At 40.4% G+C, this 22,280-nt stretch overlaps 2 protein-coding genes across 3 annotated transcripts in view; one reads left to right on the forward strand and one right to left on the reverse strand.

Annotated features, from left to right (window-relative positions):
* DNTT (DNA nucleotidylexotransferase) overlaps nt 1-2,321 on the reverse strand; it is a 111,892-nt gene extending 109,571 nt beyond the window's left edge. Inside the window, exons 1-2 of the mRNA XM_064716984.1 lie at nt 2,190-2,321; nt 1,124-1,210 (exon numbers count right to left, since the gene is read on the reverse strand). The gene's annotated coding sequence lies outside the window, so the exon portion shown is untranslated. The remainder of the gene's footprint in view (nt 1-1,123; nt 1,211-2,189) is intronic.
* BLNK (B cell linker) overlaps nt 1-22,280 on the forward strand; it is an 89,804-nt gene that overhangs the window by 26,194 nt on the left and 41,330 nt on the right. Inside the window, exon 3 of one of the 2 annotated variants that reach the window (XM_064716513.1) lies at nt 3,850-3,896. In XM_064716513.1, coding sequence (XP_064572583.1) covers nt 3,850-3,896 — 47 coding nt within the window. Of the gene's footprint in view, nt 1-3,849; nt 3,897-20,328; nt 20,750-22,280 lie in introns of those variants that run through there. The other variant, XM_064716514.1, reaches the window with a different exon arrangement.

The raw sequence follows: 22,280 nt of genomic DNA on the forward strand, positions 1-22,280 counted from the left end.
TCATTGATATGGCTTATTACAATTTTATGATTTTTCAGATTTTTAGTTATATTGACTGCCTAAATGCAGATAGATTTTATTTATACTTCAAATCTCTGTCTCTCAAGAGTCAAAAATATAGCTGTACATTCCTCTTATCTCCTACAAGGGCTCTTTGCAAGTGTTTTTCTTAAGAAGAGTTTTCATTAGCTAGCCTTAAAATAAACTTGGTCATACTGAATACAGAACTTCCATATTATGCATTTACTTTATCACAAAATGGAATTGCTTTTTGTCAAGTAGATCTGTGTTTACTTCCCTGTGCAAAAAAAAAAAAAATCATTGAAGAAAATTGGGATGAAGTCAAATTCATTATACATTATTACAGTCAAATATATGTATACTCCACAAAAAGCAACAAAGCTCTCCATAGCTCAGAACTGGCAAAGTTACAGAATGTAGCTCTGAATTTTTACAAAGTCATGACAAGACCGTCACCTTTCATGAAGCTGTACTGGCCATAACCATCTCATACAAGCACTTGCCTGCCAGCAAGGAAGGGGAAAGATGTACCTCAATGAATTTCAAAAAAGAGTAGAAAACACTGTATCATGCAATCAACTCTATCAACAATCTTCTCCAAAGACATCCAAAAACTTTTTTAGACAGCAACTCCATTGAAACCATCTCCATGCACAGTCTCAGCAATGTAAAAGCATGGCAGAAAACCTCCAAGGCAAAGAAGGAACTCGAAACACATCCAGTCCCATGGCTGCTGACAGAAATGTTCATGACTTCCTTAGAGAAGTGCCATGGCTGGGGCAGATGAGGGTGTCATACATGCTACATTTTGTGTGGCAACGTTCTGCCCCATTCCCTTTGCCTTCCTACCACACTCACCATCCCTTATCCACCATCAGGCATCCCCAGAACTGCAAAATGCCCTAAACCCCACCCAGCCACAGCACGTGAGCCACCTGCACCCACACTGCTCCCTCCACAGAAAGCAGAGCACCTCAGACATGCCAAACTGCTCCGCATGCACTGCACAGTCCATGGGCATGATGAGCCAGCCCAAAGCTCTGCAGGTGAAAATCCACAAAGCCCCCTGTGCACCCACAGCTCCAGACTGTACAGATCATACCTGCTCTCTGCTTTTGATGCAAGGCAGCTCCTCTGTCAGCACCCATTGTGGCAGGCAGCTACAGCAGGATGGGCTCTTTTTTATATACTAAATTATAAATTATATAGTATATATTTTAATATTATATATTTCTAATATTATATAATTTTAAATATTATATATTAATACTATATATATTTATATGCTTTCTAAATTATAATTATGCTTTAATATAAAATTGTAAACATAAAACCCAAAAAACAAACCAAACACACACAAAAAACCAACCAACCAAAACAAAAAACACAAAACAAAACAAAACCCTTAAGAACAATCTGTCCCTTTATTTCCTCATTGTATATTTGACAACACAAATCCCTCCAGGAAAAAAACGACTTTAACTTCTTCTTTATCACACATACTCATTTGCAACTTATTCCATTCATGTCAATATGAATCACTAACAACATATATCATGAGCAACAACAGAAGCAATGGTTAATTAAAACCTGGAAGCATTAGTCATCTTCCTACAGAAGTTACCATGTAATTTCAAAAGTGTTGAGGTTTGCAAGATATTTTTGTACTCTTTCCTAGGACCAGAATTCTGCTGCTAAAGAGCAGCAGCAGCTCTTAGTTTCAATCAATCATGCATTTTACTGAAGAAGGAAAAAAGAAAAAGCTTTCAGCTGGACTCATAGATATCAATCATCTCAAACCGCAGTGAGACACATTGCTTGATCCCTTCATTGAAGATTGTCCTGGGGAGGAGAAATAGGTTAAAACTCTCTCAATAAAACATTCCTCAATAAGGGAACGGCTTAGATCCATAGCTTCCTTCTCTACCAAGCTCCACTGCAAGCTTTTAAAGTGCCTGATCTAACCATACACACAGCACTTGCCTGTGTGGAAAGGCAGCTGTGCTTAGGCAGCACATTCCAAAAAACAGCATCTTGGAAGGACTGAAAGTTACACAAGATATTTCTCTGAAATCATCAAGCCCTTATACCCCAGCAATCTTTATACGAACAAGTAAAGGTTTAAATACCCTATTTTGCAAAGAAAAGGGAGTGAACAAGAATCAAACCTTTGCAACAAAAAGCATAGCTGCCTCCTCTTCTTCCTTACAAAGTGCAAGAGGTGAGGAAATGGCCCTGCTCGTGCTGGTCATTGATATGCAGAGGCAATTGGGTGAGTCACCGCTACAGCTGATGAAGCCCAAGGAGCCCAGATGGGCCTGAATGGCAATCACACAGTTCAATGCAGCTTTAAATTTCCTCAGGAATTTGGTGATTTCTAGATCTGCTGGATCATCTGCTAATTACCATACCCACTACATGTAGATCTGCAGCTGCTTTTTGTTACAGTATAATTACAGGCTAAGTATCAAATGTAGGGGCTTCTCTACTGTCTGAAATGGCATATTTTCCCAACAAATATGTCAAAGAAATGCAGAGATTCACTGGGATTGAAATATAGACTGAGGAAATATGTTTTCTCTGAGAATGTGCATGTCCTCCACTTGCTCTTCTCTCATTCACTTATTAGTGTCTCCACTTGTATGCCTGATACAAACCCCTCTATCATGCTGATGGGATGGTGAGAGAAAAGGCAAAATAACTTGGTTTGGGACTGATGGCTGGGACATTATTCAGAAAAAACAGATCTGGGCAAACACCAGTCATACCACAGTGAACTCACTATCACTGAGTTCACTGGAAAGTATCTATTTCAGAGATTTCACATCCACTATAGGTACACCTAGAAAGTGTCAGGAAATACACACATTAATTTGCTTTTCCCAAGACAAAAATAGATGGAGGGTTAGAATTGCATTTATTAAATGCACACATTTTCAGCCTGACCTATCCTCTGTTGAAATCTATGCTGGAAAAGGGGGCATTTTAGCATTAGGTTTCTGGACTGAAAGTGTGCAATCCCAAGCCTGGTCTTAGTACAATCCAGAGACTGCACTGGAAATTTTGCACTAAAGAAAAACCCATAGATATAAAAAGGTTTTATTTAGACTGACTTAAAACTCTGACTTGAGAAGTTTGCCTGCAAGTTGTGCACTAGCTTGAACATCAAAAGTACTGCATGAACTCCTTGTTTCACCATTGAGGTGAGAGGTATACAGAGCTACACAAACTATTGAAATCATTTGGGGAAACTCTTTCCAGTACCTGCATTAGCTAGTTCAGCATTAGAATGGGCACTTTATGTGCCAAGGTAGTACTCTACAAATTCTATTTCTTTTACATCACCAGCTCTTCATGGGTTGAGAAGTCATGCAGAACTTTACAACAAGAAGAGAGCAAACATGAGGTTAATAATATCCCAGCAATTGTTAAAGTATCTTCCACTCAGCCATTGTTATACTAATCTGCTGATTTGAGTAAAAAAAATACAAAGAAATTCTGTGATGAAGTGACCATATTAAATGGCTTGCTTATCACTTCTTGAATGATTCATTAACCCGCCTAATTTAATCTGCCACATGCCTGGTAAAATTCCAGTTTAGCAATGTAGTCTGTACTACCAGCTTTCTAGAAATGTTACAACAAGCTAATAACAAAAAGTTAAGCATTAACCAAGATGGGACAAGCATGTAGCTACTGAACTAAAAACTGTTTTTTCAGGTCTTTCCTCTGTTCATTTTTTAAAATATCATGTATTTCACTTCTTGAATAGCTCTTGATTAAAATGATCTCCATTTAATTTAAAAAAACTGTTTTCTCTCTTTTCAGAATGCATCAGAATATGAGCTGAGCAGATTCAAAACAATGCACCAGCCGTAAGTTTCTCATTATTTTCCACTTCCCTATTGAATGACTAATACACTTCTACTCTGACAGTTGCTCTGTTAATAAATCAGGAAAAATGAGAATTGAAACCTCCTGATCACGTGAACTTTAACATTAATTCACAGGGTGGGACTTCCTCAGGACTAGGATCCTGGAATATTTACAAGAGCTGTGGTTCAGATCAGCTGATGAGAAAGTCTCTTCTGCACCTCTCTGCAGATGCTGGATGTTATTCTTTCTCAGAGCAGAAAGGGACAAACATGATACTACTAAAAGTACAAGTTCAACTTATTCCAGAACATAAAGGCTCTTTGCTTGTATTGTATTTGAGGTCAAATTTTCAGAATTGGTTCATCTGCTACTTAGGTATTAATTTACGTGATCTTTTCAACAAAGTGCTATGTTGAAAGTAATTTAAGTAGAATTCAAACATAGTACTGAATAAGCAAATATAGATATAACAGATGAGAAATGCCTTCATATAACTTGTGACAAATCAAGTCCATTTCAAAGGATATCCTTCATGTTCAAACATATTATTTCTCTTGTAGTACTACACAGAAATAATATTAGGGAATTTTCTCTATGAGCCAGTGAAACCAAGAAGACATCAGTTTAATATAATGTGTTGCTGTTCTTCACCTAATGGTTGTTACTATTCCATGTAGTTTTCCCCTCCATCACTAGCTGGGAAAACATTGATCAATTTGCAAATTGTTTTCTGAATTCCACTCTATTGGTAAGAAACTGGATAAGCTTGAAGGCATTTTTACCAATAAATTCCTATTCCTATTGATAGGAATTAATTGAGAGCATAGGTAAATATTCTTCTGGGTTTAATTTAATAATTTACCAGGTAAGTAAAAAAATGAATGGACTTTCTTGCAAAGCACTTTAGTCTAATGGGACATCATTTTGAGAGAAAATGTAGAGAGAAAGTCAACCAAGGATACATTTTCTGTTTCTGACATAGATGAATCTGATCTGCTAAAATATTGGGGCAAACAACGTTGAACTTAGGCCAAGAGTTGCACCTCTACTGATGCGAGCATTCAAGCTTTGAATCCTCAAATTGTATATTGGAATAATAAAAGTATTTTGCCATTTGAATTCCATTGTCCAAAGCATTAAAATTCCTTAAATGCACAGTGTGAATGTCATATTCTCAGTACCAACTCCCAATCTAAAATGTGTTACTCTTACATCGTACTACTTGCTATTGCAAAAACTGCCTGAGTTTCCAGCACTCCCAGTTTAACTGGAGACATTAAGTCTACATTGATCCACCTAAGACAGATCAGCTGGCCTGTTCCAGCATGTTCACACAGCAGGTAATTCCCAATGGACCAAGACACTGAGGACAGATAAACAGAAAATTAATGATTGCCAGACACGGTGAGACTGAGATCCTGTGTTTCTCCTGGCAGTGGCCAGAGCTTCAGGTCTCTGTCTTGATGAAAGTTTCTTCACGGGGCTTCATCAGGCAGGAGTTAAGCCCTCTGACCATCAGCAAAAGCCCTTTGCCGTTCCTATTCCAGATCAACACTTGATATTCTTGTTTTCCACAAGATTTTGAGTCCACAAGGCTGTGAGTGCTGTTTGAGCTAAAACACAGAGTTATTCCCCATTCTGCTGGGACATCTCATGACAGAGGTACCAGGAGCAATCTGCAGCCATGCTTGGGTGTGCTTCCCTGCCCTCTGCACCAAACACCTCCAACAACTTAATGCAAGGCTCATTTCCCTCCAGCCAGTACCATGCTTGTTCTCTAAGGGGAAAAAAATTGTCTAGGCAAAAAAGAAAAAATGGTTTATCTGGAAAGAGTTTATCATAGTAATTCTGTTTTGATACCCTTAAGTAAACATTTTTTGCTCTACACTTCTCATGAAGTCCCATATTCTTTTGAGTTTACTGTGTCAATATTGGCTTTGACAGCCTAATAACAGCCCCATATAAACTAGTTCCCACCTACACTTAAAGCCACAGGTCTACCTAGATTGTTTCTGAGCAACTATTGGATGTTAAGGTGAAATTACCAAGGTGCAGTCTCTACTAGTGTCTTGCCCTACCTCTGAAATCCAATAATGAAATATTTTCCTCCCCACTTGCTAAACAGTATCAGAAGAGAGGTGCTGCTTTAAAGCACAGGACAGCAGAGCACTGAGTCACTAGTCCAAACCCTCTCTGGAGCTGCCAGGATTGTGCAACAAACTGCTCTCACAGGTTTACATGTTTGCAGCAATCCCAACAGTATGTTGAAATCTCAAGCTTTGCTTAAAGCCTTTCCTCCTGCACAAGCACCATTGTACTTTTCACTCCACACTGCAGACTCAGTTGATAAACTCTCACCCTGAAAGCCTGAGATTACCCAAAACACTGAACCAGCTCACTCTCAAGAATGCCAGTACAACTGCACTTTCCAGATAATTCCCCTGAGAGCAGTTTCAAACATCCCACTGACTCCAGTCCTGGGCTCCTTCAGTCAGTGCTAACATTTATGCCAGGGAGAACACTCTATAGAAAAACATCATGCTACATTCAGGAGCACTTTTTAAGAGAGTGCAGGTATCATAATCAACCTAATACCACAGATACACAAGAATCCTGGAACTTAAGGCCCTTCCAAACACACTGTCTTGCTGTGCAAATAAGATTGGTACATATAACTGTATCCAGCAAAACCCAGCATATAGGCTATAACTCAATTACAAACATCCAAAATTTGGAAGCATATCTCAGAAAGAAATGTAATTACAGCTTCATCACCTCAGTGTAGATATTCCAAGACTTACAGTATCAGATGTTAATGCAGAAGTTTTCTCATAATGCTTTCAGTCTACCCAAGTTTCATTTTCCCAAGGACCATGAAATTAAAAGGCTGCCTTTATAGCTAATGTGATTAGAAATTCATCCCAGATCAAACTCAGCATAAATTTTGCTCTCAGCTTGGGAGCTCTGGGGGCTACTTTACAAAATCAGGATTGAAATCTTTCATCACAAAATCAGTACTTTCTATCACATGCTAATTCAGAAGCCAGTTCTGGCTGTGACAGATTGCCAGGTAAATGAGAAATCCTCACCTGCAAATCAGGTCTGAGGTGTCAAGTCTTGAGTTTACCATTTGTATATAGCAACATGCAGTTATGGAAGATCCTGGGTAATAAGTGAGCTGAGTTGCAGAACACATAATTACAAGTTCTGTGTAATTATGGTGTGGGCAGCATTTGATCTTCTTTGCTTGAAAGAAACATCTATCAATTTTCACTTCTGTGAAAAATGTTAATACTTCATTCCACCAGGAATTTATAGCATATGCAGAAAAAATAGCTGGTTTTAAATCATGTAAGTATTCTATAATTGATTTCTAGATGAGTTTCTAACATCTTTTTTATTTGATCATAATTTTTAAGAACTCCAAACAGAAATTTTCCATCCTTGCCTTCCAAGAACAGGCAATGTCTTTTCCTGAATCATATGAATAAATTCTCAATTGTAAGAGCTGTTACATACCAGGAAAGTACCTTTCTAGTAATGCTGAGGTGTTCCACTTGAGATGTCTGAACTTGCATAGTTCAAACTACAAGAACTAGAAATGTTACACATTAACATCTTTTTCTGTTCTCCCCTCTCGACTCACATTTTTTATTTCTTTATTATGAAGGTAAACAACTTAATGTGGAAAATTAACTTTTCAGCACTGACACAGACATCAACACTTACATACACTTAACCAAAGACAATTCCTAACAAAAATATGAAAAACTAATGAGATTTCTATGACAACTAGGGTGTTTCCTTAAAAAAATAATAAAGAGCTTTTGCTGTCTCTTTAAGATCCAGCAGTACAGACATCTTGTCTTGTTCAGACAATCTGCATTTGGACTTTCCCCAGTCCATAGAAAGCTTTCAACTGAAAAACAAAGGAAGTAGATTACTTCTATTCTAATACTTAGTAAGCAGGAAAGATTTTCCCCTATCCTTGGGATAATCATAATGTTTTCTTATTCTAATATATCCTTCAAATACCATTACACATTAAAATTAATGTTCAAGACAATTTATAAATTAGAAAATTATAGAGTTAGTGAACCTTGCCCAACCACTTTTCATGCTACCCTACCATGCTCAGCCATCTATGGAATGTCATTAGAGGGGATGAGGGTAAAATGTTTAAGTGTTTCTTTAATATTGAAACTATGCTCATTTTTAGGGACCTTCAGCAAGATAGATCAGAGGTACACTTCAATAACAGTGAGGGACTAGAGATCTGTCAGCCCTCTTTGAAGGGCTAGAGTGGATCAGCCTCTGAGAACAAAGCCTGTGCTGGTCCAGGCAGAGGGACCGTAACATCCAGCTTCATCTCACTAAGTTTTTGTGAAAGTAGATATCTTTCCCTTTTTTAATACCCTAAACCAGACTAAACAGCAATGAAATATCAGTCACACAGCAACTCAATTTGGGTACCAAAATTCAAATAAATGGGTCATCTGTTTGGGGCATGTATGCAAATGACCCGCTTAGGCTTCCACACAAAGGCAGAAGCAAAGACCAGAAATGGAAGCTGTTGCCCAAATCACAAACCACTTCTTCACCAACATCATATTTCTGGACAGGATCCCTTTCCTCCACCCTGTCAGTTAATGTGCTTTCCTTTTCTCTATTACATGTCTGTACTCAGACCACAGAGAAGAGGCTGTTGTAGTTTCAAATCATTGGTCTTTCTTCCCTTTTAGAGAATCATATTTGTTAGTCAGAAAGTGCTGCACCTGGCACTCAAAAACAGAAGAAAATAACTTCTGGCTCATTCAAGCAATGAAGTGTGAAGGGCCATTAATTTATAATCTCATTTTAGCAGGATTCCACATGTGCCCCAGCTCAAGTACACACTGGGCAGAAAAAAGAATAGATGTCTGGGCTCATTTGGCTCCAAGTGTCCAAACTGGAGTCCTCTCAGTTTTTGGAAGAAATAAAATATTTAATTTGCAGCATGTTATCAACATATATTTATGGTCTCTGCAGGAGGGACATGTCATTCTTCTTGCTTTAGACTAGCCTCTGTGAAAATGAGTGTAAACACCACCTCTTTTTGCTTTTGTATAAGCATGTGGAGAGCCTCATTCATTAGTTCATAAGTTTATGCTGTGGTGTCAGGGGGTCTACACACTATTGCTAAGATAGTGGAGGAAAGTATTAAACCAAATAATGTAAACTTTTTTTCAGTTCAGAAATGAGAAAATAACAGGTTGAGATAATACTAAGCAATGAAAACAGCAGTACTTAAAAATGGGGTCATCAAGACAAGCAAAGTAGAGAAGTTACAAGATAAGCTGCAAGGAGAAGCTAAGGGACCATAGCAGGAGGGTCAGATGCAGCTGCAAGCCAGACAGTTGGGGCTGCAGCAACCAGACACTTGAAACAGCTTCAGAGGAGGCTGCTCAGTGCAGCTGGGCTGGAAAAGATGAAGTGCACTTGGTAGGAATGCCGCAGCAGCCCCCTGTGCAACAGAATTCAAGACCTGAAACCCAACTGTCTGAAACCCATAGAATTAACAAGTTTGCCAAAAATACATCTTTCAAAGATTTCCCCCAAAAAAATGCAGAAATTGTGTTCAGCATGCAAATAAATACCTTTTTACTAGCACCTTCCTTATAAAGTCCCTTTCCAAGAGCAAACAGTAGGAGGAATGTAGGATTACCTTAGTAACAGCACAGACACTGACATGGCAGCACTCATGCATAACTGCATGCAGATGCACCGACCCTCATCAACACATGACTCAGGGCATCAGAGAGCCTCTCTGGATGGATCACCTGCAACCACCCAAACACAGACAGTACCATAATGTACATATTTACTAAATTAGGAGTCATGAGCACCTTCATGCTGGCCTGCTCATTGTCAGTGCTTCAGAGCACCTGTGTGCTTGCAGTGGGTGCAGGAGGGACTGAGGAGCTGCCATCCAGCAAGGAGCTGCTCAGCTGCCAGCAGCAGGGACACTGCTCCAATGGATGCTGCACACGACCAGAACAGCAGCTTTCCTGCAGGATGCCACAGTTCAGGACTACTCAGACCATGTCTTCCAGGTTATTTTATCAAGCTCCTGGAGGACAGAGGGATTAAAGAACATTCTCCATAGTAGGGAAAGAGGTCAGTCTCCCTACCCAAATCTGTTTTGGTCTGGACTGACTGCTGCTAAAAATGCTAATGGAACAGTGTTACCTAATCTGTCTTTAGAAATATTTTATTTTATTTTAGTCTTCCACAAGCCATGCCTAATTTTTCAAACCCTGACAATCTCCTTCTGTTTCTAATAGCCAAGAATTCTGGGAAGAAAAACAAAAGGAGATTTCATGTATTTTACAGTTCTTATACTAGCTTTTCTACCTACTACCATTGCACATTTTAGGTACTCTCCAATGATATCCTTGACAGAGCATTGGGTCTCAGTTTCTTCTTCACAATTCTGGCACTGAGTTTGACAGACACCTGCTACCACAGTTCTATCATTTCTCCTATTTAGTTCCTCACTGCACAGTTTAATGGCTTTTTATTATTTTACCAAGCTCTCAGAATACAGACTAAAGCTAAAAATATGTTACCATTTCAATTAACACGCCTTACCATGCATTTCACAAGTGGAATCAATCCTTTTTCCTAAATCACTGATCTGGCTGATATCATTAATTACCTTTATCAGTATATTAGTTCCTCATTTCATTCCTCTGGCTCAGGGAATAATCTGAAGAAATACACAAGAATATTAGACCTTTTCATACTGTTGCTTTCATTAACAGATACTACAGCTCAAGAACATAAAAGTAAAAGAATTATTTGTATTGCTTGGAATGTCAACATGAATTACCAGCTACATTCCTTTTATGTTACTGGTAAAAATATTGTTCACATATAGCCCACAAATGGATTTAAATACACTCTGAAGAGACATTCCAAAGTCAATTATTTCTTAGTATTAATTTTTATTTTTAATGAAATAGAAGTATGATTCACATATATAGTCTTAGAGGTAATCTCTGCTAGATTGTCCCCTTCCAGGGATTAATTCCAAATTACAGATAAACCAACAAATTTCAACAATTTCAGCTTTTAACCAAAAGCAGTACTATTTATGTATCATATACCTCCATGCATTGGTATTTCATTGGGTTTTCTCTTAAAAACAAAAAAAGGCAGTTAAGCAAATACTGCAAAATAACAACTGTAGCTAATTTCTGATCACAGACCTTACAGATAATGTCTTTCCAGCAACACTTTTCTATCATCACGAAGATGACTATAGCTTCAGATCCTCTGTTAATCACAGAGAATAATGGGAATAAATTCATCAGGATTAAAGAATTCAATGCTCCTGAACCAGCCTAAGACAAAACCAACACATCTGTATACACCTATATCTGTCATGCACCTTTTAGAGTCCACAGGATGGAGCACCACTTTCTGGACAGATTTGAAGTGCTGTTCACTCACAACCAATGCCCCAAGAACATTTTTAAGCACAGCCCCAGGGAACAGCTCCAGCAGACACCCAGGCTTAGGCTTAGAACTCATTCTACACCAAGCTCAAAATGTCCTTCCTTTATCAGCATTTCTTTCTACTCTGACATCCTTGTGCATCAGCTTCCCTAAAGCAAAGCAGTTCTGGGCCAGCTCAAAGGTGGGTGCCAGGTGACATTTGTGACACCCGATGCTCGAGGAAGGAAAGAAGGAGGGGATGGGTTCGGGTGGGCCCCTCCACACCCGTGTGTGAACTGTCACTGCTGGGCTGCAGTGACATCCCATGCACCACCTGAAACAAACAAAACTGCACAGTGCACTTCAACTCAGGTAGTATCAGTTCCACCAGGAATCAGCACAGTAATAGAAATCTATCATTTCTTTAGAAGCCTCATGATACTCTAAGTAGTTTTCTTCATACAAGGAGCAATTCTCCTGTGAACGATGAAAGTTAACTGACATCAAGGAAAGGTTAAGCTTGAAAGAAATCACAATGCCTAAGGAAAAGATACCTTAAAAACAATAACTTCTCCTTGGAAGACTCTATCCGTATTGTCTTCCTATTTGCTAACTAATACAAATATTTTCTATCAAAAGCTATACAAAGACCATACACCTTGTGAGTAGTTTCAAATTACAAACAGTGCAATCTAGTCTGCACTCATCAGTCTGCTTATAAACACAATCCTGACTCAACACCATTATGACAAAATGAACAGGACTGTTTCAAATGTATGACATACCCCTAGATAACTACAAAACAGAGAAAGGTGTTAAATATCTAAATCCATGCTGCAGATGTTGATAAAATTCACTAACAACCAGACATTAAAAATCTTGTAGAGCTATCACCTATGCATATTATTCCTAAACTAACAGTCAGAAACTTTCTTCAATCACAAAATACTTTAGTTGGTAATTTCCTCAATGCAGAGACCTTCTTGTTCTCTATTATAACACTATATAAAAAGGGAAGATTGTTTATAAATAATACAATGGAGTATAATGGATATTCAAATTTATATATCTGTGTTTCTTTATGTGTAGACTTCTGTCACATTTTCTTTCTTCTTTCCTTTCTGAATATTGTATTTTCCCTTTGTATTTTAAAAGTGAAGGGAAGTTATTCTGAAATCCAGTGTTTGATAGTAAACATAGATTTTTTGTCCCAATATCCTGTGTGAGGGGAAAGATGAAGAATCATATGACCACAAACTTGTAAAGTAACTTTTAAATTATGTACTACGGCAATAAATGCTTCACATTAGGATCTATAAAAATAATAACCCTCTCTGATATAGTGTTGGACTCCAATTCATCTGCTACATTTTTGTGGTCTTAATGCAATTAAAGTTACCAACTGTGTAAACATATCCTTAGCAACAATCCACAAAATTTGCAGCTGTAGACAACAGAAAAAAATCATGGCTGTAGTTACAAGTCTGAACAATTTTTCTCAACAGAAGAGAGTATTCCATTAAAGTGTATCTCTTTGGTCATAAAATGTTCTCTTCCTAATACTTCAAAGAGTAGTTTGATACTTATTAAGACAAAAATTTCTTTCTTTGAAAAGTCTCCCATCTCCCTGATCATTGGACTGGGGTTTATTTTAGGGGTTTTTTGGTTGGTTGGTTGGTTGGTTTTTGGTTTTTTTTTTTTTTTTTTTGAAAGTTGGTATTTCAAATCCACTACTTTTTGTGTGAAAAAAGTTTTTGAAACTTTTTCTGTTCAGTGACATCTCTGCTTCCAGAACACAGTGGCAGGCAATTCCAATTATCCAGGAAACAGGAGAGAGCAGTCTTAAGCAGATGGAAACCCATGAGAATAGAAAAGACTATAGATAAAGTAATTTTTCCTGTTCTTAAACTGGAGTAGGAGAATGCTCAGACAGCATAATTATGGTCAGTGAAGTGCAGATTACCAAACTGTGCCCTTTCCCTTTGGTTGTATGTATTACAGGCCAGTGCAGGAAAGAAGTGGTTTTAAAATTGTTAGTTTTTAAGCATTTTTCAGATACTGAAGGCATCATGGTATGTGTAACAGCACTATACAAAAATGACCTTATTTCAAGACATTCCTTTCACTTTGAAATTTTAAAAATTTGTGCAGCCTTTTGTCCGTGTGAGCAATTTCATCAGCAGGGACACAAACATATTTAGACCATTCACCATCCATGCCTGAATGCTGAGTGATGCTGGTGGCTGGCCAGGGTGTGTCCCTGCACCCTCCCTCCCGTGGTTCGGCTCACAGTGGGACAAGCTGGACACTCAGGGGCATCTCCATGGCAGCCACTCGTGACTGCTGGAAGGGGATCAGGTTTGCAGCACTTGCAGAGCTGCTCCCAAGAGTCACTGTGGGTGTCAGCTGGCTCCAAGACAGGTCACTGCCTCTGAGACAAGCTGATCTCAAATGCTTTGAGTTTGACGTTAAGTAATTAATGTGTCTGTAGGAGCAATACTTGTGTTTCTGTATGCACATGGAACAGATGACAGTAAAACTGAAAAGCAGAAGTGCAGCTTTTTGCACAGTCCCCAGAGAAAGAAAACACATATTCTCAGCAGGTGCTAAAATGTGTTTGCTCAGAAGACTCTTCATGAGAAAATCCTACTAGATTTACTGTTTTCACATCTTTGCCTGCAGAACATGCCTACATGTATGACCTGTTTCCTCCAGTGAGCCTAATGACAAACCCAAATCCCATTCAATAAAATTTAGAGTTGCATTTTCAACTGCATCTCCTATGACTAGCACTGTAACACCAGCTTTGAGTAAGCCATTGGTATTCAAAATTATAAAGGATTAAAATAGTAAGATTTCTAGGGCAGCTGATAGGAATCTTCCAAAATCAACACTGTGACATTGAGCTATTTGACCCACAGTGAGAAGACCAAAACTCCTGAAAATCAGTATTATGTAAAAACACTTGGAACAGAAATGTACTCTCTTCTCATCACATGTAATTTTCCCTGTACAAGAAGTGTTTCCTAGTTTAAAATGGCCTATAAGCATCCTGGGAAAGGAGAAAATTCCATTGAACTAGATACTAGATTGGAAAAAAACAGAGATGTATTATTTTAAATAAAAAGCAGAACTATTTCACCTGTGTGTAGCAATCAGTAAGTAGCAAATATAGAGAATATTATGAGAAATCATGTTCCATAAACTCATGCTTTCCAAATACCAGCTATGGGACACTGAATAGTAAGTTACGTAGGCAGTGTGTTGACCAAAATAGAAATTGAGGGGGCAAAAACTACATCTAAATTGACATAGTTTTAAACAATAGAGTTTGAGTGCGTTTCTGGCCTGGTATGAAGTACCACAAATTTGCATTCAGATCCATATGATCAAGCACAAAACCCTCACAGGCAGCATGTGACTGTCTACTGCTAGTTTTTTGTTTCCCCTGCACTCTCCACTGCCACAGCCCGTTGCTGGCACATCTTCCTACAGATATTCTCAAAGTAGAAGGAATCAAATACATACAAAATATTATCAAACAGCACTTTTCTTTTAGGAAAAAAAATGAGTTTGCAGCACAACTACAGATTCCAGTTCAGATTCACATGGTTTGTACTTGGGCTGTCTTCCGATGCAGATGGCACCAGTTTGGGCTATTTTCACTCCACAGCCATGAAAAAGAGAACTGTGGCAATCATTTCCTAACTTTCATGTGAACACAGACTGATCAAGCCAAATCCTGTTACTGACCAGTTATATTTACATTCACATTACAGTGCTTCTATGGCTGGAGCTCTCTTTAGTGCTAATCTAGTAGCTCAGAGCTCAAGCAGTAGATGTCTCTTTTAAATAGAGTCCTTCATGTTTGAATACATACTGTCTTTGAAGCAATTATCAATCTAAGATTAAAGACAGCCTGTAGATATGGGCAGAGAGAAGTACCTCTGAGCTAGGTGAAACACTATGACCTCAAGGGAGTAAAATCAGACAGATATTTTGAAGTGAATTATCAATCATTTTACATACTGCTCAGGAGAGCTAATAGTGGAGCTCTATCACTGGGATTTCCTAAAGGAAAAGCCAAGCAAAAGTTCACAAAGCTGTCTTTTAAAGAGCAAATTGTGCAATATCCTGTGACTCTCCACATTCTCCAGAAGTAGGGAAGTCAAAATCAAAGAACACACTTAGCAAGAGAAGGTTGTACATTAAATACTCTCCATTAATTCTTTCCTATAAAGAACAGTTGGATCCTTCACTCCTGAGTACTTCTAAGAAAAAAAATTGGCCCAATCACCTCTAATAATGTTGGAGAGAAAGCTTTGTTAATAGAAAAGGAGTTAAGAAATGAGTTTCCTAACATGACTGAGAGAAAAAGTCATATATGGTCATGTCATGAATAAAAATGAAACCTGGTAATCCAACTGATTACTTACTTCAAATCAGGTTTCTTGGCAGTTTCATAGACATTGAAGGCACTAGACTGTATCTATGAGCATTAATGTAATCTGTAAAAAGTAGCTTCCTCTTGAATAGTCATGCATAGATTGAGATTCTTTGATGCAGCACTGTCTCCTCAAAGCATCAAAAATAAGCATTAAAGAGATTCACTGTAAATCATTTGAATCTACCTGCAGTTCTTTTTATTCAGCTTCTCATTGCTAAATGTGAGTTTACAATTAAACTTTTATCTCAACTTGTGAAACCCTAGAGGTTCAGAAATGGCAACTGAGAGCCAAGGCTGCACCTGTACCCTGGCTTGGACTTTTCTCCCTTTCCTGCAGCTTGATTGTCCATCTCTCCTGTGTGCCAGAGCTCCTGCCTGGGACACATTCCTAGGGCTTCTTGCTGTGCAGAAGTTGCTAAGGGGAGATGCTGCTGCACCACTGAGCCCCACCCCAGCAGCAGTCAGGATGTGGCTTCAGGCATCAACCCAGAGCGAGAGCTCAAACAGGCCCCCAGGTTCCCCAGACTAATATGTCACACAGCCATACTCTGTAACTTGCATTAAGACAATGGCAAAAATGGTCTCCATAAAAAGCTGTTAGCATCAAAACTTAAGAATCTTAAAGGAAGATATGCATAGCTGTTACATTATATTTAAATTTAATAGCTTCAGCAGGAACCCCCGACAAACCCAAAATCATCATACAAATCATGTATTAAACCAGGGAGCATTAATTTCAGTGGAAATAAGAAAAGGCAGTCATCAAAGGAGTCAGAGAAAAAGCTTCAGGCAAGAAAATACACCCATCTTGTCAGTGATAGCAGCCAAACCCTGGACTTTGTTTATTTCTCTACAATTGACTCTTTATGAAGATGATGTTAAGTGATCTAGGGACATCACTTAACAAGAACTAAAATGCTTTAGAAAAGTCATTTGATCCTTTGCTTCTATGCTACAGGAGTCTTTTATCGACTTAGAAATCCAAAGTAAAACCAAAAATTATTCTAACAATATTCTAACAATAGGATATAGAAAATTGGAGCCCTGAAACAGGACATACCTGGCAATTCACAGTTTTGACCAAATAAAGGTGGGATGCTCACAGTCTTTGTCACAGAGTTTGTTTCAGCAAGTCTGGTTTTGACCATGCCTCAATGGCCTCCCAGCTCTGAAAGAAGAAACCAGAACATGCCACCAGAATGAGGCAGCATGTGGAAGGAAAGAGCTGGCTGGAAATTAACAGCAGAAGATAGCAGAGGAGATAAAAAACACATTCTGTTTCTGAACATGTTTATCAACATGCTTTATCAAATGCTAAAGAAGATGCTTTTAAAAATCAATCTATTTATGAGCATAAATGGGGAATTATGCAGTCATACTGGGAGAGGATGAGAGAGACCAACACAGACGGAGCCACAGCACTTGCAAAGAAGAAAAAATTATGTTACAACAGACAGTGGCATTTAATTGAGTAGATTTATAAAATCTACTCAAGCATTTAGAAGGCCTTTTTCAAAATTACAATGGCATTTTGAGCATCAAAAATTTAAAATAGAAATGCGTGTATATTCTGTAAGCCATCCTGCCAAAGGACTTAACTGGCAAATCCTGCATACCTGCATTAGGGAATAGTGCCAGGAATCCATCCCCTATCCTTTGCAGCCAAAAAAAGGAAAATAAAGTTAGTGCCTATCTACATAATCACAAGAGTGACAGTCTGTGTGGATGCAGGTTCTTAAAACATTAGATAAGAAAATACAATTTAGGCAAAAGTCTTCAGTGATGTCTCTCCAGAGAAGCAGTACTGTGGGAACACATCTGCAAAACACCTCATCCAAGACTCTTCTGGGACACCATTATGCCCTTCCACAGCCCTTCCAGGCCATGTCTCAGCAGGCAGCAGCACAATCCCCACTGGCCTCAGATGTGCCAGGGAGCAGGGACACAGGCATCCCTCAAAACAAATCCTCATCTACCCAAAACAGCCCCTGTGGCTGGGAAGGAGAGTTTCCTGTTAACCGTCACTATGGTCAAGATGCCACCCATATGGTAAAAAAAATCCCAGTTCCTCTTTGGCCTTATCCAAATGAGCATATAATGTCAAAGAGGGAGAGTTGCTGGGGTTACAACTACAGAAATAGCACACATTATGTTTGCTGTGTGGCTCAACCCTACCACCACCTCCAGGCTCTCCCAGGGCTCCTGAAGAGGAAGGCAGGGTGTTTCCTGAAGAGGAAGGCAGGGTGTTTCCTGCACTGGGGGTCAGTCAGGCCCTGCCCCCAGCTCCAGCCTGGGCCCCAGAGACACCGTTTGGGGGTGACAAGTAAGGCTGTAGTGATGGAGAAACTCTTGCTCCTTGCCCTGTCCCTCGTGCAGGTCTGCAGGGCCACCCTGCCAGCTGGACAGCTACATGTCCCCGTCCATATGGGCTGTACAAATCCTCCTGACCACAGACAGGATCAGTCTTAACATAGGCCAGGAGTTCAGACTCTGCAAACACCTGCTGGGCAAAAAGGAGAGGCCTAGGGCTGTTTGGAGGGATTGGCCATGCCCTTCTTCATTTAAGGTTTTTCTCTAGTGGTTTTTCTATGTTGGTGTACCCACACCAGCCTTTTCAGCACTGGGGCAGGTAGCCTGAGGCTGACTTGGAGGCAGACCAGAGAGAGCTAAGCAGGTGCCACAGAATCTCATTAACAAGTCCTGTATAATGAAGACTTTTTTAGGAGTAACTTCTTGGCAGCAGTACCAGTCTAAGAAGTTGCACGCCCTATTCCGCTCATCCTGCACTGCACACTCACAAACATCTGTGCACCAAATCAAACCAAAGAACTGTTGCAGTTAAAAACCCCAATTTTTGTGACTTTTTGCTCAACTGTTTGTAGTGGACTCCTTTCCCAGTCCATGTAGCACAGCTACACAAACACAGGGGCCCAACAGATGACCAGGATGAGAAATCCTGTGTGAGTCAAAGTGTCACTGAGCCCTGAGTGCACGGGACTGGGGAACTGCCCTGAGCATGACACATCAGCAGCCACTCCTTCCTGGGAACAGGGAGGTGACAGCACTGCAAGGACAGGCGAGAAAACTCGGCACTGGCACCGCAGAGTTTTAAACCTGTAACTTTGGTTGAGTCAGGAAGAAAATAGGTTAAATCAGCACAGTATTGCAGATGACAGATCCCAGAGATCCTGAAGGAAAACAGCCCAGGATTTCTGCAACAGCCAGGCAAGAGGAATTGTTGTGTAAGGGAAAACACTGCAGGAGCCTACTGAGCAAATCTCTTATTCTGATATGTGTTCAGATAAGTGGGAAGATTATATAAGCAAAAGAGAAAGTGACACAGCAATATATTCCTATCTACTCCTTTACACTGTCAGTGTGAACTTTAATTCAAAATTAATTTAATTTTCAAAATAACTTTTAGGGAGTAAAATTGCAAAGTTGACCGGTCCACAACCAGATACAACGCAACATGGAGTTCCAGTTTTGTGTATTACATGACAGTCAACATTGTATTATTCCTTAAAGCCCACAAACTTTATAAGATACCCCAAAAAAAAGCAATTTGTACACTATCAGCCCAGCCTAGAAAATAGTGTATTCAAACATCAGGCAATTCCTATGCTGAAAGCTCAGAGACCAAAACCAGCATCCTGCCAAGATCACAACGATACTGGTATCAAAAACAAAAATCTCATGGCAGGCCATTTCCATGGAGTCACCTGCACTAACCAGGAAACTCTGTTTTGCTCCTTCAGTTTCACAAGAAAAAAAACTTTAGTCAGCACTATCTTGGGAGAAGAATTCCATGGGAAAACCTAGCCAAGTGGCAATAAGAATCCCACCAATAAATACCTTTGTGTGTCCCCAAAGCATATTGTACGTATCAAAACATATTAACATGATGTAGATGTACAGTTAAAAAAAATAACTACTAGGTTTCCTCTCTAGAACAGCCTTAGGTTAGAAACTAAGCTGCAGAGAGGCCAAAGATACAGAAGGGGAGCAACAAGAGCCATCCTCCAAAGTGCAGAATTCAAATGAATATAATAGTAATAGTAATAATAATAATAATAATAATAATAATAATAGGCTGGATGTGAACAACTGCCTACACCGCCCCTTAGAAGCAACTAGCTGCCTCCAAAGTTCGGCTTTATAGAGGAAAATATGGTTGAGATAAGACTGAGCAAAAAGTCCCAAGCTCAGAGATACCAGAGGCATAAAACACAGCTGCCTGCACCTTGGGAACAGCCTTGCTGCGTCTCTGGAAGGATCAGAGTTTTAAATTAGTTTTAAAATAGGGTAAGAAACTTTTTTTCTTTACAGTTACATTCAAAAGAATGGGGATAAGACGGTGGTTTTTTCTCTCTTTCACTGGGCAACCTCGGAAAAGGCAAAGTTCCCACGCAGCATGTTCCCACCTGGCACAAATCCACCAGGAGCGGGGAGGAGGAGGGGAACCAGGCCCTGCATCTCTCCCCGCAGCCGGTGAAACCCCTGGGCTGGGCAGGCGACAGCGAGCGGCTCACCGGCCCCGGCACGGCCCGCTGGGCTCGCCCTCAGCCGCCCCACAGCTCCCCCGAACCAGCGCGGCCGGGCCGCTCCGGCAGCTCCGGGGGCAGGGGCGGAACAGCGGGGCCCCGTTCCCGAAGGCTCCTCCTCGGTTCCCGGCTCCGCAGCCACCTGTGCGCGCCCCGGGCGGGGCGGAGCCGGCCGAGCCCCGGGTCCCTCCTCTGCCGGTGCCTGCGGGCGGGACGGGGAGAGGCTCCGGCAGCGCGGCGGGACCCGGCGGAGGGAGAGCCCGGCCCGGGGAAGCGGTGGCCCCGGCAGGTGCCGGGCCGAGGGCAGCGCGTCCCGGGGGGCAGCGTTAACGGGCATGGACAAGCTCAACAGGCTGACGGTGCCGGCCGGGGAGAAGTTCAGGTAGGGGCTGGTCCGCTCCCGGCTCCTGCGGGAACGGCGCTGCCGCGGGACTGAGGGCAGCGGTGGGAAGGCAGCGGGGGACGAGGCGCTTCCCGCAGCGCAGCGCGGGGGGATCGGGAGCTGCCGAGGCACGAGGAAGTTGGCAGAGGGCTTGGAGTAAAAGGGAGTTTTACCCGTTCTGACCCGCTGGCCAGGGCGCCGCAAGGAAGTGCGGGAGGTAAACACGGATTTGGAGTGGATAACGCAGATTTAGAAGTAAAATATGTGTCGGTTTCACCTGCAGCGCAAAGAGGAATATTTTCAAAGCGTCTATTTTCCAAACTGTAAGGAAATAGTGTGTGACTCATTATCATGTATGAGTCTTATGCAAATTAGAAAAACTTAATTAATTGCTTAATGCTTTAATGTCTTATGAAGATGGCTTTTGTAGTTAAGTTTTGTAATGTTTCCTAATCTTCGAAAGAACTGGCGGAATGGAGGGAACTGGAAAATGGGAAATGTTCCTAAGTGAAGGAGAACAATGTTAAATACAGGGTTTGAGAGGAAAAAAGCAGAAGCTGGCCATTACTGAAGTATTTTTAGTGTGTCTCACTTCATGTGCTGCTGCAGTTGGCACTTCGAGGCTCTTTCATCATGACTTTTTGTATTTCTGAATACTTAAAAGAAGTTCTGTTTCAGATTAAGGTAACATGGAATTCTTTTCCTCCTCTGAAAAAATAAGAATGAAATACTGAAAAATATTTTTTCCTAAAATAAGTCATACTTAAGCACTCAAAACTAACTTATAAACCCTTCTCAAGGCTCTCTCCCTCTCCCCAGAAACTTTCATGCAAACTGGAATAATCTTTTGTAAAGCTAATTTTGATGGAATGCAGTTTATTGATGCCTACTCTCCCCATACTGTGGCAGTGTTGTTGGGGAGGTGTGTACTTGCAGAGCTGCAGTGACACTGATGCTCCTCAGCCAGGCACAGCTAATGAGAGCCAAGCAGGCTGCATCCTAACCTGTGGAAGGCTCAATGGACAGGGGGAAGAACTCAGGGAATTTCCTCATTGCCTGCAATTTACCACCTTAAGTAGTCTGAACTGGTTTAAATGGTGTTGGTCTAAACTAGCTATCTTTAAATAACAAGGAACAAAATGGAAAGCTTGATTCCATCCATTACTGGTACATAAAAAAATACAGTACACACCTTCTGCTGTCATAAAATTATAGCTGGGATTCTCCTTCTGCACTTTTGCAAACAATTAAAGCAGGATTACCTTCAAGTATCTAAAGTGGGTCTATGTGTGAGGGCTATAATGGCCCACAACTTTTTGGTGAACTGATTGAAAAGCCCTAAACCCCTCTGCTGCACCTTCACATAGACTGCGCTCTCCATCTCATCTGAGGTTTTAATATTGTTGTAAAATAGGGAAGAGAAAGAAGTAGCTCTGCTTTCCTGTATTAATCTGAAGTATTACAGGTTACTCTTTCTCTCCTCCTCATGGCCAATTCAGCCGATTTGTGCAGGGAAAGAAGGAGCACCCAT

This window comes from Zonotrichia leucophrys, chromosome 6 (assembly GCF_028769735.1).
Source record: "Zonotrichia leucophrys gambelii isolate GWCS_2022_RI chromosome 6, RI_Zleu_2.0, whole genome shotgun sequence".
NCBI lineage: Eukaryota > Metazoa > Chordata > Aves > Passeriformes > Passerellidae > Zonotrichia > Zonotrichia leucophrys.